Below are 16,432 nucleotides of genomic sequence, written 5' to 3'. Positions count from 1 at the left end.
AGAGCGGAGGCTAAGATTCGTTTTTTTGGGCCTGCCTGGTGAAAGTCCTAGTCGACCAAAAAGGACTAAATGAAGAGAGAAGAGCTGGTATGCAAACGTTGATCCGTGTCTAACTTGTGACGCCGGCATGCTCCTTCGAGGGAGAATACCATACAGAACAGAAATCAGGTTCTCAAATGAAGTACTAAGAGGGTCCCAGAAGAAGATGTTCGGTTGGGAGATCTCTAGATCAGCAGCGAAAACCACCACCAAATGAAGCTCTACAAAATGCAGTTGTATCCTCAGGTACATGCGTACCGGTCGGCGAAACAGACCGTATACTGCGCCGTGGTGCTGAGTGTTTTGTGCTGCAGTACTTTTCCTATAGGGGTCGCGGGAGCAGAGCCGCCGAATACAAAGTTTCCGCGTTTTGTTGGTTGTGTTGGTGGTTTTCGTTTTGTGCATTGCTTCACATGGCGAATGTCCGGAATAATTGTTGGTTCTGCCGAAACTCGAGCTGTGGCTCGAGGAATGCAGCAACAATCCATATTCTTAGACACAGACACACTGATGTCCAAGTTCACGACTTCGCGCGATCACCGAGCTTTAATGTGTCATTAAGCGCAAGAAATGGTATTTTCACCTCCTCATGATGTCTGGGGGCGAAACATGACGCTGCAGCAACCGCTTTTCCGAGAAGCCCCAACGAAGAGATACATGGAAACAACGAAACCGCGAGCGTGTTTCAATCACGAAGCTTCTCAACGGGTTCTGGTTCTTAACTTTTACCTCTAACTCCCTCACTCATTCATTGAAATTCACCAATCGTGAAATACCGTCACGCGTATAGCTCTTTGCCAGGAACTGTGCTGATGCTATAGGTTGTCACGTATCTCCCTGCGAAGAGAAAACCTTTGAGGAATCTCATGATTTTGCTGCACACCCACAGGGACAGGCATCCAACACAATGCCACGACAGAAACCGTTATCCCCTGTACCTTGCAGGGCCGTGTCATCCTAAGTGGAACGGCTACGCCCGTGGCTGGCGGCGCCGACACCACGAAGAACCCTGTCGGTAGCCGCTGAATTCAGGGGTGTGCTAAGGGCCGTTGCTGAAGCTTCGTTGACCCTGCAGACAACGACCCGTCAATCCCGTGCTTCGGAAGGCATGCAACTACCAGTCAGGACAGCCACGTCAGCATCTGAGGTTCAACTGCGCATCAAAGCCGGCGGTGCCTTGATGGAAGCAGCAACGCGCGTTCGTGCGCTTTCATTGGTGTGGGTACGCGTGTGCGAGCCTGTCATCTGTGGACTAAAATCCCCCTAGAAGGAAGGTGAACGCATGCCATGCAAAGAGCACTTCCGCGCTGAACGAATGCATGCGGACGCGTTTACCGCTTTCCATCCCCTTTGGGTCCGGTCTCGCTCGCCCCGAAAGTTCTCCAGATGCTGCTTACACGCAAGGAAAGGCGACGACAAAGTATCGAACCCAGGCGCGCACGCCGACCTCGAAAAAAGTGGGTTCGCTTGCGACTGCCTGAGTCGGGACTTTCAGAGTGATGGATGCCTCAAATTGTTTATTATCTGCCGATAGCGGCCCGTAGGTCCAGTGGACGCTCGTCGTCGAGGCGAAAAGATTGACTTGCACGACAGAAGACGTCGCACGGAAATAAACGAAACTCCCCTTGTGTAAGAGTGCGGCACACCTGCGGTCCTCTGGCTGCTCGGAACCGTGTGCCGCACGGTCGCCATATTCGCGATTGAGATCCCACGAAAAAACATACTTAGTACCGGTAGGAGGACACGAGTGTAGCGTCTTGTGAGGCTGCAGACATCCTACTGTTTTCCTATCCTGTTACAGTGTATAAATCACGTCGCTTCTGGTACCTTGAAACCAAGCTAAGAGCGACAAGGGAAGCGCTTTTCGAAGCAATGAACCGTTCAGCCGAAAAGTTAGCGTCTAAAATAGGTTGCCGATATTCTCGAATTAGGCCTGGACCTACGTTGTTGCGCAGCCAGTCTGGGATTTGTCGGTTCGCGGCCAGGAGTCTTATGTGAGAGGTGCCTGCGCCAAAGGGTTGGGCGCAAGCACAGGCGCATCGCCGAACGGTAGCCGCACACAGAGGCCACACTTTTTCTCTGAACGGGATCCAAGCTACCCTGGCGACGAGGACAGATCGCTCGCCTGCATGCGCGTGTGAGCCTCTATGCGTACAAAACGTGGCAACGCCCTCCCCGTGAAGCGAACTTACGCCTGCCGGCTGGCGATGCCCGCGTCGAACAGCGTGTGCTGCTGCAGCACCAGAGTTCCTTCCAACTCCATTCCTGCGACGGGAGCGTGGGATCCCTCAGAAACGACGGCAACGCTGCGGAACCGTTGCCCTGGCCGCGACTGAACCAGGCAGCACACAGGGCTGTCAAACCGAGGCTTGTGCGACTGCGCTGGAAGCCCGCCGCCCACACAGCCACGCCCTTTTTCTTCCTATCGCGCCTCCGGGGAATCCGCGCGCCCGAAACGTTCGCGGCGCAGATGCTTCCGACTCACTGCTTGCAAGGCAAGGCACCGCCCGATCCTGTGGTGCATTCAGCAACTCCGAGACTCCGTCCCAGGAGAGGGACTCGTGTGTGTATTCGGCACACGCGCATGAGCATCAGGTGACTCCCGTTGTTTCCAGAGGCAACTCGATGGCGGAGCGGCGAGGAAGCGTAAGGCAAACGGCTTTTACTGCGTCATGGCATCCTCAGCGGGGCTTGTGCGTGCAAACCTGCAGTTCGTAATTGACTTCGAGGCCGATCTCGCAGTGGATGACTCCTGCAGACTCGCCGCGGGTGCGTCGCGGCTCGCTGTGGAAGACGCCCTTCGGTGAGAAAACTGCTTCCAGCCCCCACGACAGGCTGACGTCGACTGCGTAGCCCACGCCACCTCGCAGCGAAACCTGCAAAATCGCGCCGGTGACACAACGCGGAGTTGACAACGGGACGGCAGCGGGGAGACTTGACAACGAGTGATCAACGGCATGCACGTCTGGAAATGCGCTTTGCAGCAGGTGAGAGGGGATGCCGCGACTGCAGGTTCCTCGTGCGCCGCTTTACACAGCCGCCATTCTTTGGATTTCGGCTGCCTTCCCCTCCTCGCGACAGCCGCACGACTTCGGAGCCAGCTGCCTCAGTCTCGTCTCACCGTCGCTGGCATTGCACTCTGCCGCGTAGTTTACCGTGCTTGTCTCATGGCCGAGGGACAGCAGCTTGGCGATCCGGAGACATAATTCAGCTTCAGAGACGTCAGCCTCACACACAGCCAGGCTGGCGATGAGAACAGGCTTCACGAAGCACAAGGTGCGCAGCGCCAAACGTGGACTTACAGCCACGTTAGGCGACTTGAGTTTAGTTGAATCTCCCGCCAGGGGTCCCTTGTCGCCTCCGGATCCATGCAGCAGCTTTGGATGGCGGTTTCGCGCCCACACGAGACGGCTCGGCTCAGCCGGTGGCCTCTCCCGCTTCACCGAGTTGACAGCGGAGCGGCCTGCGTCGGGCTGCAGCGCCACAGACGCGAACATGGGCTCCACAGACAAGATTCGCGGCTGCTCCGCGACCAACGTGGTTTGCTTCACCTTCTCAAACCACCATCCTGAGGCAGCAGATACACAGCACCGCGCAGTTTCGGCCAGCCGATGTGACGTCGCCTGCTTCGTTCACGAGCAGAAATCTTCTCACCCTTGACGCCGAATCCATACCGCCTCCTTTGCGAATGCCAGAGCGCGCGTCTCTCCAGTCCTACGAGATAGAACTACCTCTCATACCCGAACCGAAACTGATATCCAGATTCGCGAACGACGTGAGAGCTAAATGCTCGCCTCCAGCCCCGTCGGGAAAAGTAGATCGAGCCGTGAGTGGGCGTGTGCGGAGTGAGGAGGAGTCGCCCTGCGGGTGGAACTTCTAGTGCTAGTTCAAGAGGAATTTCAGAGCATATATGGTAACAATAACTATGAATATAAATACACGCTTCACGCGGACTGACAGCGGCTTTTTTTTCAGCGACTGGCCTTCAGAATGCTCTGCTTCTCAAAAGACACCTGGAAAGGCGGGGGCGCCCACAAAATCCGTTAACACTAGTGACAAGCAATGCTAAATACATGTGTGAACAACTGAGCTCGTCGGCTCGGAATATGGATTTCATTCATTTTGCGATAGCAGTTCTTTCGAGTTGGTCCCGCCCCCGGCCAGTGTGGGCATCCTCTTTGGTGTGAGGATGGAAGCTGCATGCGCAGAGGTCATTTGTATCGCCTCTAAATTTGGAAAACGTGGAGCTGGTAACCGGCCTCGTGAAAAGGAACTCACCATCGTAGCAGAAGGCCACGATGAAGGGGACGATCAGTGCTAGAAACCACATAACCACCGACAGCAGCCACGCGCACGAACACCGTCTCGCTGCAAAGAGCTGCGAATGCGGGATGCTGTGAACGACAACGCTCCGGTGGCAGTTCATCTTGCGGTACTCTACTCCGAAAAACTACACCTTTGAGCCTTCGAGTCAGATCCAGAATAAACCGCCAACCGACCGCTGCTCTCCAGTTGGAGAGGCTGCGAAGAGGCAGACGAGAAGGGGCAGCCGAAGGGTCCCACGTGATGTCACTAATCTAATCAGACTGGAGGAAACTTCAGGATTTTGCAAAGTTCTATCCCGCCGGTCTGGCCTCGCGATTGCAGCGCGACCGGAGGTTCCCTACTGCACCGCGGGGTATCGAGCCAACTGTTCCGTTCCCCCGACCCGCGCAAGCGGGGAGCAGAAACTGAAAAGCGGTGCTGGAGCGGCTGCCTCTAGAGGGCGTCTAGCGAGAGTTTGAGAGCTACGGGCTGTCTTCCAAACCACACAGCAAGCGGCCTGAAAGCGGAGGCAACCAGCACTCTTTTGCAATGGTTCTTTCTTGAAGACAAAGAGTCACGGGAGTGCCAGAGTGTTTCACACCAGCGAGGAGAGTCTGAGGCACTGTAGAAGATATGCTTATCGAAACGGGCAGGTGCAGGCGCGGTGTTATACATGAGTTGTCAATCGCCTGCCTTGCGTCGAGGTGCTGCATGAGATCCACTACGCAGAGTGCCACGACTACCTCGAAACAGACTCCGTCTCACACATGCTGACGTAATGAAATCTAGCGTCCTTTCTTCCTGGTGAAGAGAAACTCGTGGTGCGGAGCTTAGTTTTTACCGACGAGTCTTGAGGAGGGACAGCTACGCGCGGATGTTCAGTACCGCATGCACACGACCAACGCGGAACGCATGCGACACCCGCCAGAACGACACTCGCTTTTTCCGCGATTGGTTTCTGTTGCAGGAAGGCGTACGTTATACATTCTCCTTCTGCTTCGGCACAAGGCGGTTCAGTCTTCCTTGTCCGCCAAGAGACAGTGGCAGCTTTTTTCTGAGGCGCGTGCACGTCGACTGCTTGTCTACGTATTGGCGTGGCTCCGTAGTGCCTTCCGGACTCACAAGTCGAGACCGTAACCGAGATAAGGATATATCAAGATTTGTTTGCCTCTGCCGTCTTTTTTTCTACTTTGCCGCGGCGCCGTTTTTTCGGCGGCTCCTTGGTGGCGGCGAGACATTCTCGGTCTGCGGAGCTCTCGCGAAGCTGGCTGCCGCTGTACGTACAGCCCAGGGCGGCGAACGCACTTGTCGGCGATGCGCAGTTTGAACGCATCATTCTCTTGGAGTGAACAACAGACCGAACACTAAGTTTTTTGTGAAGCTCCGCCACATCTATTTGACATTGCCAATTTAGTTCTCCTCCATGGAAAACGCTTTGGCGCAGAACAACAGTGACCTCACATAGTTTTGCCGTCGCATCGTCCTTACCGGTCCGTGCACCAGCCACCACTGTCATACAGCCGGTTCCCGCTTCTTCCTATGCTCTCGCGATCTTCCTCGATCCTTTTGCCCCTCCTTTTCCACTGCGACACCAGCTGTATCTTGTGGCTACTCTGTTCAACTCCTCACCTCGCTCGTTCCGTCGCCATGGCGCCGCGCGATCCCCCGTCCTCCTCCCCGTCACTCTCCTCTTCGTCTTCCGCTTCGAGCAATGCGCGACCCGCGTCTCCCGAGGCGTCGTCGGCCGCTAGGTCAGCTGCGCCGCTTGTAGCTTTCACAGCGACGGCTTATTCGAAGATGGTCATGCATGCGTCAAAGCACACGCAGGACGCGGTTAACGGAATTCTCCTTGGCCGCCTGCTTCCGCCTCCCTCGAACAATGCAAAGAAGGAAGAAAGACAACAAACCATTCTGTGCGTCGATACCGTGCCGCTGTTTCACTCGTTCATTCTGCCTCCGATGATGTCCTGCGCATTCGAGTTGGTAAGTCCCTCCCCTCTTTACCGTCGACGAGGATCAAGCCCCATACTCGCCGGCTTTGCGTCTTGCGCTTCCCGAGAATGTGCAGTTCCCTCAGCTCATCCCTCTTTCTTCCTTTTCACAGATCCATCCGCTACTCGTGGCTGCTCCTCAGGCTTCACCGGTGTGACTTCGGGAGAGTGCCCTTTCTCTGTTTTCCTCCAGCCGCAGCGACGCGCGGGATCGAGAGTCTCTCCGGCTTACTCCCGAGCCGACAGCTCTCGCACCACGCGGTGTCGGCCCTTTGGCCTCTCCGTTGGCGGGACGTTTCCCCCGCTGATTCCTGACTCGTTTTCTGGCTTTGTTTTCTGTGCGCTTCTCAGGTCGAGGAGCTCTGCGCAGAAGGCCGCCGTCGCATGGCCCGTCTGCGCGCGGGAGGCGACGGCGCGAGTGAGGCCTCTGAGGCGGAGGCAGAGAAAGAGAAAGAAGAGACTCCGGTTGCCCAGCGGGACCAAGAGGGCGATCTCAGAGTCGTCGGGTATTATCACTGCAACCTCGTCACGCCGCCGACCCCTGAATCCGTCGCGGAACCTTCCACGGTCGCCGCGATGGCGGCCACCACTGTGCAAGAGAAGTACCCAAATGCGATTTTCTGCATGGTAAGAATGCCAGAGACCTCAGCGGCAGAAGCTGCGACGAACGCAGTGACCGCGGAGAGGAAAGCTTCACGGGAAGTGAAGGCTTGGAGCGAACGTAGACTCTGCAGCAAGCATCTGCCTGACGCCTTCCCAGAGGCCCTCCCTACGCACAACTCGAGATTTTGGTCTCTGCTCAGATGCGCCGCGATTGAGAGCGGGAGAAGAATTCTCTTCGAACAAAGGAAAATTTCGTAGTTCAAAGGAAAGGCCGCAGTATCCACGCCATTCGCCACATGCCAATTTCCATCTGTGTATTATTTCTATCTCTATCTATCTAGGTATATCTATATAGCCCTACCTATTTACTTGTATCTGTGTATCTATATCTGTCTCTTATCTCACAGTATCGGTGTATCCCCTTTAGTGTGTATGAATGCGTTTGCGCTCGTCACGCGATGCGTGTCGGCGTGCAAAGTTCATGCACATCGATTCTGCCGCGCTTATCCGCAGCCTCTCCTTCCCTGAGTTCTCTGCAGTCTAGTTCTTCAGTGCGTTTTTCGCGTGCGTCGCCTGCGTCACCAGAATAGCTCCTCTCTCTACATGACCCTCATCCGCAGTTTCAGCCGTCTCGCGGGGCCTGTTAATTTTGTTTTTTTTTAGCTTCAAATGCGGCGCTTGCTCGCCGACGGCCCGTCTGCGCACGATCCGAAAGCATACGCGAAGACCGGCGCAGTGGCGACGCTTCCGACCAACGTGGCTTGTGTACGTACACCGCGGGGCGAGGAGAAACAGAAATTTCGCGCCACTAAAGGCTTCATATGCCTGGGCTGCACTGCGTTAAGGCCTTCGTTTTCGAATGACCTGACTTCTCCTTCGGTTTTGTTTCGCCGCGGAGAGCAGAGGAGACTCCACTCACAGTTAGGTTTAGGTTGCAGGGTTTCATTGTGACGCGCCGGTTTCGTTCTCCGCTTTTTGCTTCTCTCGCGTGTTCTGTCACCCTCGCTTGCCAGGCTCAGTCTGCGGCGCCGTGCCACCGTGTCTGTCTCGCGCGCTTTGTTTTTTCTCCGTTTTCGTGGGCGAAAAATGCGTCGTGTGGGTTATGATTCCTGCCTTCGGGGGCGTTCTTCACCTGCGCCGTCCTGCAGCGTTACTTCCCTTCCTTGTCGCGTTTTGCCCTTCTTGGCTTTCGGATCAGGTCTACCGCATGCAGAGCGACAAATGGCGGCTGGTCGCGGAGCCGCATGACGTTGTTGTCTCGGAGGCTGCGCGCTACATCACGATGAACGTGATTCGCGATGCGACGTAAGTTTGCTTGGAGATCCCAGTTTCTTCTTCAGCGCTAAGCATTGTTTGCGTAGATGTTTTGGAGCAAACTGCGACGCGTTTTCCTCAGGCTTTGGTGCTGCAGGGATCGTGCGTGGAGAAATCCTGTTTTCTTCTCGAAAGAGCGTTAACGTTTGGTCTCCGAGGCGCTCTGCAGTCGAGGGCGTTTTCTCTCGCTTCTCTCGATGTGCCCGACTCTCGACTCTTCCCGGCGCTCTCTTCTCCGTCCTCCAGTTGTGTGCTCGATGTTCTTGATTCTCCGTAATTTTCTGTCCTTTTTTTTTTCGGCAGCTACATGGGCCTCAAGGACATGGACGACCACCTCTTCGACCCGAGTCTGAGCCCGGCGAACCTCTCGCTGCTCTGCGGCTATGAGGAACTCGTGAGAAGACACTTTCATCTCGCGCGTGGAGACTCCGATAGCGAAGAGGAAGCTCGTCAGCCGCTGTTGTACCACTATACGCACATACACTATATATACATATATATCGGTCTAATTATAATATATATATCTACAGGTATATATATATATATATATATATATATATGTATATCTGTAGGTATATATATATGTATTTCTATAGGTATGCATATGTATTTATATAGGTATAATACATAGAAAGAGAGCTTTCTGTTTTCCACTTTGCCCTCATGAAGTTTTGATTTTTTCGCTGATTAATATAGATTGGTGGAATTGCTATCTGCAGTCCTCGGCTGTAATGCACCTTGCTCCGCATATTTAGTGTGCTCAAATGTGTCGTTCAAACTTGAAGATTCGCCTTCAACAGACGCCCACGCCAGATAACCAGAAGAGGCCTCTCAAAGCGACGCAGGGGATGTGTGGCAATGCGTCTTTTTCTCCGTGTGCATAGCTAGGATTTGCGTTCGCTCTCTGTGGCGGTGAGGCAAGGCGGGTCCCGTTTGTTTCTGTTGACTTGTTTTTTTCAGCTGGAGAAAGATCGAGAGGAGCTGTGCAGCGTCGGCGTCGCGGCGGGCGCGGACGATATCGGTCTTGCCGGCATTCCGCTCTAAGGTGGCGGTCTCTCCACTCGACTGATAAAGACCACTGAAGCTCGTGTCTTCCTGCCCTTTTTTCTTCGAGTCAAGCGCCCGCCCGCCACGCGCGTCTCGTGGCTCGCCTCAGGCGCGAAACGGCACCAGGAGGAAAGCGATTTTTCGGGTTTTCTAGGCTTGCCTAGAGCAGGATGCGCGTGTCGCAGCTCAGGTTGTCTCTTTTTCCCGGGGCGACATGACGTGTGCCTTTTCTTCTCGCGGTAAACCGTGCTGCGCGCCTCTTCGCGTCTGCGTGAGCTTGCGGCCTCCGTCGATCGAAAGCTCCCTCTCCTTCCTCCTCGCGCTCTCCGCATGACTCTGCATATATCGCTGTATTTCTCAGCTTTTCTCGTTTCTCTCCTTCGCCCTCTTCTCTTGTTTTCACTAGTTAGCTCTTCACTTCTTGAGGGGTACGAGAGGCGTGTGACGCCTCTGCAAAGTCTTCGATTTTCTGTTGTCGGCTCGTTTCGCCGTCTCTCGTTCTTCTCTCCGTCTGCTTGCCCTAGACCCTACGCTGCGGAGAGAAATCGTCTCGATTTTGGAAAGGAAAGACAGGCGGCGACCCCTCAAACGAAGGGGCAGAGTGGGAGCTGCGGCAGCGGACGCCTTCTCGGTGGAAAGGCGAAATGAGCGTGCGAGTGCCCGCTTATGATGCGCATGCAAATACACACAAGTGTTGCTCAACGAAAAACAAGTTTATACGCTCCGAGTGCATCTGACTATGCGTCCAGTGTCTACACAACCGCACCGTTCACGCCAAGACTCCACGCTCACGTACAGACTTGGAGAACTATATTTATATATATAATATATATTTGATCGGTATTTAATCACTTATTTATACTTATATGGGACGGTATGGACACAGACGAACGAGAGACGTACAGAAAAAAAAGTCAAACAGCAGATATCCCTGCCTAGACACGCAGACAAGCGCCTCCTCAGAGGCGCCACAAAGCTCGCGTGCGCGCCCTTACGACACCTACAAGTATCTATGCGCCGCGCACGCACACCAACGGCCTCTACCTAGAGCATATATATATATATATATATATATATATATAAATATATATTTATATATATATATATATGCTCTAATAATGTCGTCGGGATCGATGAAGACGTAAAGACGTTTCCCGTGAGAGTATCAGTCAGCCCCAGGTGTCGCAGACGTAGCGTTTTCTCTTTTTTTTGTCGGCGAGGAAGCGTCTCGCGGCGTCGCTCGAAAAGCCTCCATGGACCTCGAGGATCTCAACAAAAATCTCTTCAACTTGACTAGGCATGGGATGCGCGCGGCCGCTGATCAGCACCGCGGCGTCTTCGTCTATCAACATCGCAGCAACCTGAGGGCAGAAAAAAAAAAAACGCGGGAGTGCGAGGAAAGCAGAGACAAAGGACCGCCGCGGCGGAGGGAAACCTCGCAGCGAAAAGCCGCGCAGATGCGACGGCGAATCCGAGAGAGAACAACTAGAGGACGAAAAGAAGAACAGACAACCTCAGCACAGACCTTCCAAGCTGAGCAGCAGTTGAGTACCCACGCTTCAGACACTCCAACGCGCCACGCCCAGTCACCGGCCAAAGAATTCTCCGCTTGCGCGAGAGCTCTCAGAAAGGAAACAAAACTTCCTCGTTCTCCTCGCGGTTCCTCCGCTCGCGAGAGGGAGGGGGCAGTTTGTCTTAATTCATATTTTTCTGCTCGGATTCTGCCCTCTGCACGCTCACTTGGCTGCCAACTTCCTCGAGCAAATCCTGAACGTAGATTTTCTTCTTGTCGCCGATCGTCCGCGCGGCGGAGGTCGCGGCGCCGGTCGCCTCGTCGCGGCCGAGACGTCTGTACTTTGCGTCTCGCGAGAAAGCGACGTGGACATCGAGCCAAGACGTGAATTCGCTCCAGTCCTCCGCAAAGAGGAAGTCTGCGGCCTCGCGCCGGAATCCGAGGAAAAGCATGTCGCGCGAGACTCGCTTCAGGGCGGAGGACGAAGGCCGCAACGACTCTTGCGCGGTCGCTCGCTTTTCCTCCCTCCGCGGCCGTCTGTCTGCGTCCTGCGCGGCGAGGCGCCGATGCTCTGAGATGAAGGCGGCGTGCCGCTGCTGCACGAGAGCGCGGACCGGCGCGACGCCGGTGCCTGGCGCGATGAGAATCAGCGGCGTGTGCAGGTCGAAGAAGCACGGCGGCAGCTTCGAGTGCTCCACCTCGAAGGACAGCAGAGATCCCGCCTAAAGAAGGAAAGAGAAAAACAAGTCCTTCAACCACTTGGCTCGGGGGGGGGGGGGGGGGGGGGGGGGTGAGGCGAAGCGAACCGACAGGACGTGTGCGCGGAAGAGAAGATATTTGAGGAGGTTTATTCGGCAAACCAAGAACAAAATGCTGTCATCGCGGAACCTGGACGCCCTGCAGACGCTCGTGTGCTGCCGCAGTCCTCCCGGTTTAGACTGGTTGACATTTTCTTCGTCTGCTGAACTCGAAAGCATCTGCGCGGCAACCAAGAGCGCGCGGCTAGCGTTCACCGCCTCGCTTTCATTTCAAACCATCCTCCCTCTCCCTGAAGCCGTCTGTCTTCTCTATCGGCACACGCTGAGAGTCTCGCACGTCCCTCTTGGCTGCGGCATCTTCTCTCTTCTCCCTCCGCGCGTTCCCACCCCCCCCCCCCCCCCTCCGCGGTCAGGATTCTTCTTGAGAGGCTCTTACCTGCAGCTGCGCGAGGAACGACGAACAGACGCCGACGCATCGGCGCAGCGACACGGTCTCGAACTCCGCGACGCAGTAGCAGATTTCGATTACGGCCTCTGCGTCCGCGGCGCCCTCGCCCCCGCCCCGTGCCTCCCCCTGCGCGTCCTCCGCCTCCAGCAGCACGTCGATGCATCGCGCGCGGCTCCGCGAATTCATCGACAGAAGCGCAGGACAGCGAGTCTGCAGCAGAAAAGGCGAGGCGAGGAGAAGGCTGGCGTTGGCGACCTGCGCGGGGTTGCCTCGCTGGGCTCCAGGCGCGTGCTGCCTCTGGCTCGGCGCGGGCGACACAAAGTTCGCGATGGAGTACTTTCGACTCTGCAGCTGCGGCATCGCGCTGACGATATCTGACAGCGGTGGAGCCGCCTCCCCAGCCGCCGCTGTGCCCGCGCCCTCCGCCGAGGCGTTGCAGCAGAAATCCCAGAAAACCTCCGCGACAGTCCGCCGCTCGTCTCGGCAGTACGCGCAGAACTCGTCCTTCGCCTCCTGCAAAGAAGAAAAAGACGACGCAAGTCGCTCGTGCGAGTGTCTGGAATGAGACAAACGGCTTCCAGTCATCCCACGCATCTTCCCATCGATACACTCATCACTACGCGGGCGCACAGAGTCGCACGCAGATGTAACCCTATGTAGAAATGTCGCTCTATCTCACTTTACTCAAACATAAGTAAATGTATAAGATAATATACACACAACTATATATATGTAAAAATATGTGTATGAATACACAAATATATGGAAATATATATCCATAAATACATATATATATTTTTAGAGAATAGTGGATGACTGGAGAGTTTAGACTCGGGAACCTGGGGTTGTCGCCGCAGACCAGGACTTGTCTTTCTCTCTATTTCCCTTTCCTCTCTTTCTGTATTTTCTTTTTCAATTTTTCGAGAGCGTACGAGCGAGCGCGAGGAGAGGAAGCGGAGTTTTTCCTTCATGAGAGGATTCGCGACCCAGGAGGCGAGGAGTCTGAGCAGAAACCGCGACGGCCGCCCCGAGACGTCGCAGACTTGGCTGAACAGATCCCACGCTCGCACGACGACGCCGCGTCTCCCCCCCCTCATCTCCGCCTCGTCGCTCGTCTCCGCCTCAGCGCTTCGAGACGCTTCCCGCGTGACGGCCTGTCCCGTCAGCAGCGGATTTGGCGCCACTGCGAGCCGCGTCTCTCCAGGGAGATTCAGCGCCGCCAAAAACGCTTGCGCGAGGCCAGCAGGCAGCAGCGGGAAGATTGAGCAAACACTTCCAGGCGCCAGAAAAAAAGCTTCCTCGCCGCCGTACCGCGCCTGGCTGCCGGCTGCGTCGGGCGTGCATGCGGAGCGGAGCGCGCGCCGCGGCACAGCCAGCTGAGCAAAACAGGCAAACGCGACAGCGCGTCTGCGTGGCGAAGGAGAAGAAGTGCGCGCGACGGCGCAGAGCCAAGAAGGGACGAAGACAACGCAACAAGAGAAAGGCATAGCGTGTAACAAAGCCGAAGGCCGAGACAAAACGCGCAGGGAGACGAAGAACACGCGAAGCAGGACACAGCACACCAGCACTTTGAGACAACACCCGTGATGCGAAAGAAGATGTCGCGGCGCGGAGATACAAGGAAGATTCAGGATGATGAGCGAGTATAACAAGCCGCGGCGGAAGTGAAGGAGATCTGGCGGAAGAAAAGAGAGACTGTCTCCGAGGAGACACATGCGCCGCGCGCCCGCTTACCCGAAGCAGGAAGATCTTCTGAAAGTGCGAGGGAGGCGTCAAAGGCGTATTGGCGAGGATTCTCCCGATGAGAAGCGCCGCGTGGGTCGGTGCTCGCGACGCGCCGCCGCCGCGCGTCTCTTCGATGCCTCTATCGCGAATGGCTGCAAGCAGCGGCGCAGAAACCTCGCTCAGATCCTCCTCGAGGACCCCCCGCCCTTCGCGCGCCGTTGTCTCCTCGCCTCCTCCGGCGCCAGTCCCAAAAGAAAACCCGCCCCGCCTCTGCTCTTTTTCTGCTTCTCTTTGCTCGCTGCGCTCTTCGAGACGCCGCACCGTGTACAGCGGCGGCGGCAGCCGGTCGCCTCCCTCGAGAGAAGACGAAAAAGAGGATGAGGGAGAAGAAGGAGAAAGAGGAGGAGAAGAAGAGGGCGTGTAGAGCGCGAGGATCGCAGGCAGGAGTCCTTCGAGCCAAGGATCGAACTCCCCCTCGTAGCCGAAGTCGTGTTGATCATCTCCCAACCCCATGCTGAACCGCGAAAACAACACCGGAGAACAAAAAAAGAAAAAAGAATGGAAGTAGAATGGGCGTGTGCACTCTAAAAAGGCCTCGATGCAAAGCCAAAAAAGACGCGTTGTCAGACATTTGTAGCGCAGATAACTGCATATGTAAAGAGGTAGGCCTATGTATCTGTCTATACATATATATATATATATATATATATATTATGGAAACAGAGTAGAAGAAAAAGCCTCCGTAAGAGGCCGACAAAAAAGAAATCGATGCATGCGTCTCCTTTACTTTTGTAAATGCGCGCAAGTCCGGCTGAATTACAGCGACCTTGTCGCCAGTCGCACCGTATGCATTCCCCATAGACACAAGACAGCACACACTTACCAGCACACAAATATATGTGTTTATACAAATGTATATATATATGCACCGGCATATGTGGATACTATCTGTCTCACGTGCCAATGTACAAAAGAAAATATATATATATGTATATAATAAACTCTCTCTATATATATATCTATCTGCGTGTGCGTATGCGCAAGAAGAGAATTTCACTGAGGAGCGATCCTGGGGCGAGCAACCAACGCGTCGTGAGCCGCTGTGCAGCAGCCACGTGCCTGTGAAAAGCGACTCACCGGTAGAACTCCTTCGCGCCGAGTTGCTTCAGGCGAGCGTGAAGTTTCCGCGCGGCAAAGTTGAACTGTCGGTACAGCCGATCGCCCAAGCCGAAGACCGCGAAGCTGAACCAAAAAAACGGAAAAAAAACCTGACTCCCGTCTCGCAGCGCGGCCGCGACCCTCGAATCCGTTGCACGCGAAGAGCAGGAAACACGAGAGACACGAAGAGCTTAAAAAGTGGGAGGCCCGTAGCACCAAATAAATATAAATGAGATTGTGACTCACCGCAGATTCGCCAGCGCGTCCGCAGGCAGGGAAGACCGCAGCAGAAGCCGCCAGAGTCTTTGCGCATTCTCTGGCATTTCGCCGTAACCTGAAAACGAAGAAAACCAGACGAAAACGAAGCGCCGCTGCAGCCGCCGCAGTCTAACATGCGCCAAGAAAAAGTGTATCTCGCAGCGGCAATCGTCACACTTTCTAATCCGATCAACTAAAGCGCGAGTCTCCCCGGACGAACAAGGTGAGCACAGTCCGCAAGTCAGGATGCCTATACTCGATATATATATATAGAGAGAGAGAGAGAGACAGGCATATTTATAGAAATGAAGATACATATATACAGATTGATAGACATAGGTAGATCTAGGAAGACAGGTATACAGAGGCAGATTGACACATATAGATAGACAGAGAGATAGACATAGATATAGATAGATGCAGGCAGCTAGATCTAGGTGGAGAGGCAGGTGGACAAATACCGACAGATGCACGAATCGCCTAACGCCGCGAAACGACCCACCCCTGCTTACCAGTCGTGGAGACAACAAATACAACAAACGCGTCGCTTTCGGAGTTCGCGCTCGCCTCGCGCGGGGCTGCGCCCGGACCCCCAGGCGACGCCAAAGCGCGAAGAGACGGCAGCAGCCTCACGAGGTCGTCTGCGCTGGCGACTGTCGGCGGAGGCAAGGCAGCAGCAGTCTCGTCGCGCCGAGCCTCGCGAAGCAGAAGAAGCTCACGGCACAAATCGCGCGCGGCCTCTGCGGCGGTGCCCGTTTGACTCGCAAACGCGACAAACAACCGCGGCACAGGCGACGACGACGCGAGAGACGCGTCCGACGGCGAGACAGACGCCAGAAATTCCCGTCCTCCAAACGCCTCCAAGCTCTCTCTCCCCGCCTCCCTGCGAAGATCTCTGTCCTCGCGCGACGCAGCCGCCGGAAGCGCCTCCCCCGTCTCACGGCGACCCTCCGCCGCGACGCGCCGAGAGTCTTGTTCCTCTTGCGAAGTGCGACAGGGCGAGGCGTCTGCTGCGGCCGCGACCTCCGCACCGACGCCGTCCTCAGCCGGCTGCTTGTCGCTCTGGGCGGCGGGGAAAGGCTTCTCCTCCTCGTGAGGAGCTGGCAAAGGCGCGACCTCCGTGGCTTTCGCTTCGCACGGCTCGTTGGGACGTGAGCCCGCGCCGGAAGGCCTTCTCCCGCGTCGCACCCCCATGGCGGTCGAGCGCTCGGCGAAGAGACGAGTGAGGGCGGCGAAGAGAAGAGGCGGAAAAGGTAGAAAAAGCGCGAAAACG

At 55.6% G+C, this 16,432-nt stretch overlaps 3 protein-coding genes across 3 annotated transcripts; 1 reads left to right on the top strand and 2 right to left on the bottom strand.

The window, feature by feature from the left end:
* Nucleotides 1-817: 817 nt before the first annotated feature.
* BESB_004330 (uncharacterized protein) lies at nt 818-4,465 on the bottom strand (the record flags this gene model as incomplete). Its single annotated transcript, XM_029359188.1, has 7 exons — nt 818-914; nt 1,437-1,620; nt 1,983-2,044; nt 2,232-2,371; nt 2,745-2,915; nt 3,195-3,607; nt 4,318-4,465. 7 exons carry the CDS (start codon nt 4,463-4,465, stop codon nt 818-820), a joined length of 1,215 nt encoding a protein of 404 aa, XP_029222101.1.
* A 1,526-nt stretch (nt 4,466-5,991) lies between these two features.
* On the top strand, nt 5,992-9,296 carry BESB_004320 (uncharacterized protein; the record flags this gene model as incomplete). The annotated part of the gene is made up of 5 exons (XM_029359187.1): nt 5,992-6,327; nt 6,687-7,043; nt 8,137-8,243; nt 8,556-8,646; nt 9,213-9,296. The coding sequence occupies 5 exons, from the start codon at nt 5,992-5,994 to the stop codon at nt 9,294-9,296; spliced, it is 975 nt and encodes a 324-aa protein (XP_029222100.1).
* A 1,172-nt stretch (nt 9,297-10,468) lies between these two features.
* On the bottom strand, nt 10,469-16,353 carry BESB_004310 (flavodoxin domain-containing protein; the record flags this gene model as incomplete). Its single annotated transcript, XM_029359186.1, has 8 exons — nt 10,469-10,660; nt 11,040-11,534; nt 12,007-12,531; nt 12,951-13,394; nt 13,753-14,257; nt 14,881-14,985; nt 15,148-15,235; nt 15,672-16,353. 8 exons carry the CDS (start codon nt 16,351-16,353, stop codon nt 10,469-10,471), a joined length of 3,036 nt encoding a protein of 1,011 aa, XP_029222099.1.
* Nucleotides 16,354-16,432: the final 79 nt, after the last annotated feature.

Source organism: Besnoitia besnoiti, chromosome I (genome assembly GCF_002563875.1).
Source record: "Besnoitia besnoiti strain Bb-Ger1 chromosome I, whole genome shotgun sequence".
NCBI lineage: Eukaryota > Apicomplexa > Conoidasida > Eucoccidiorida > Sarcocystidae > Besnoitia > Besnoitia besnoiti.
Note: the sequence above shows the minus strand (reverse complement) of the source record. Positions and strands in the feature narration are given on the sequence as shown.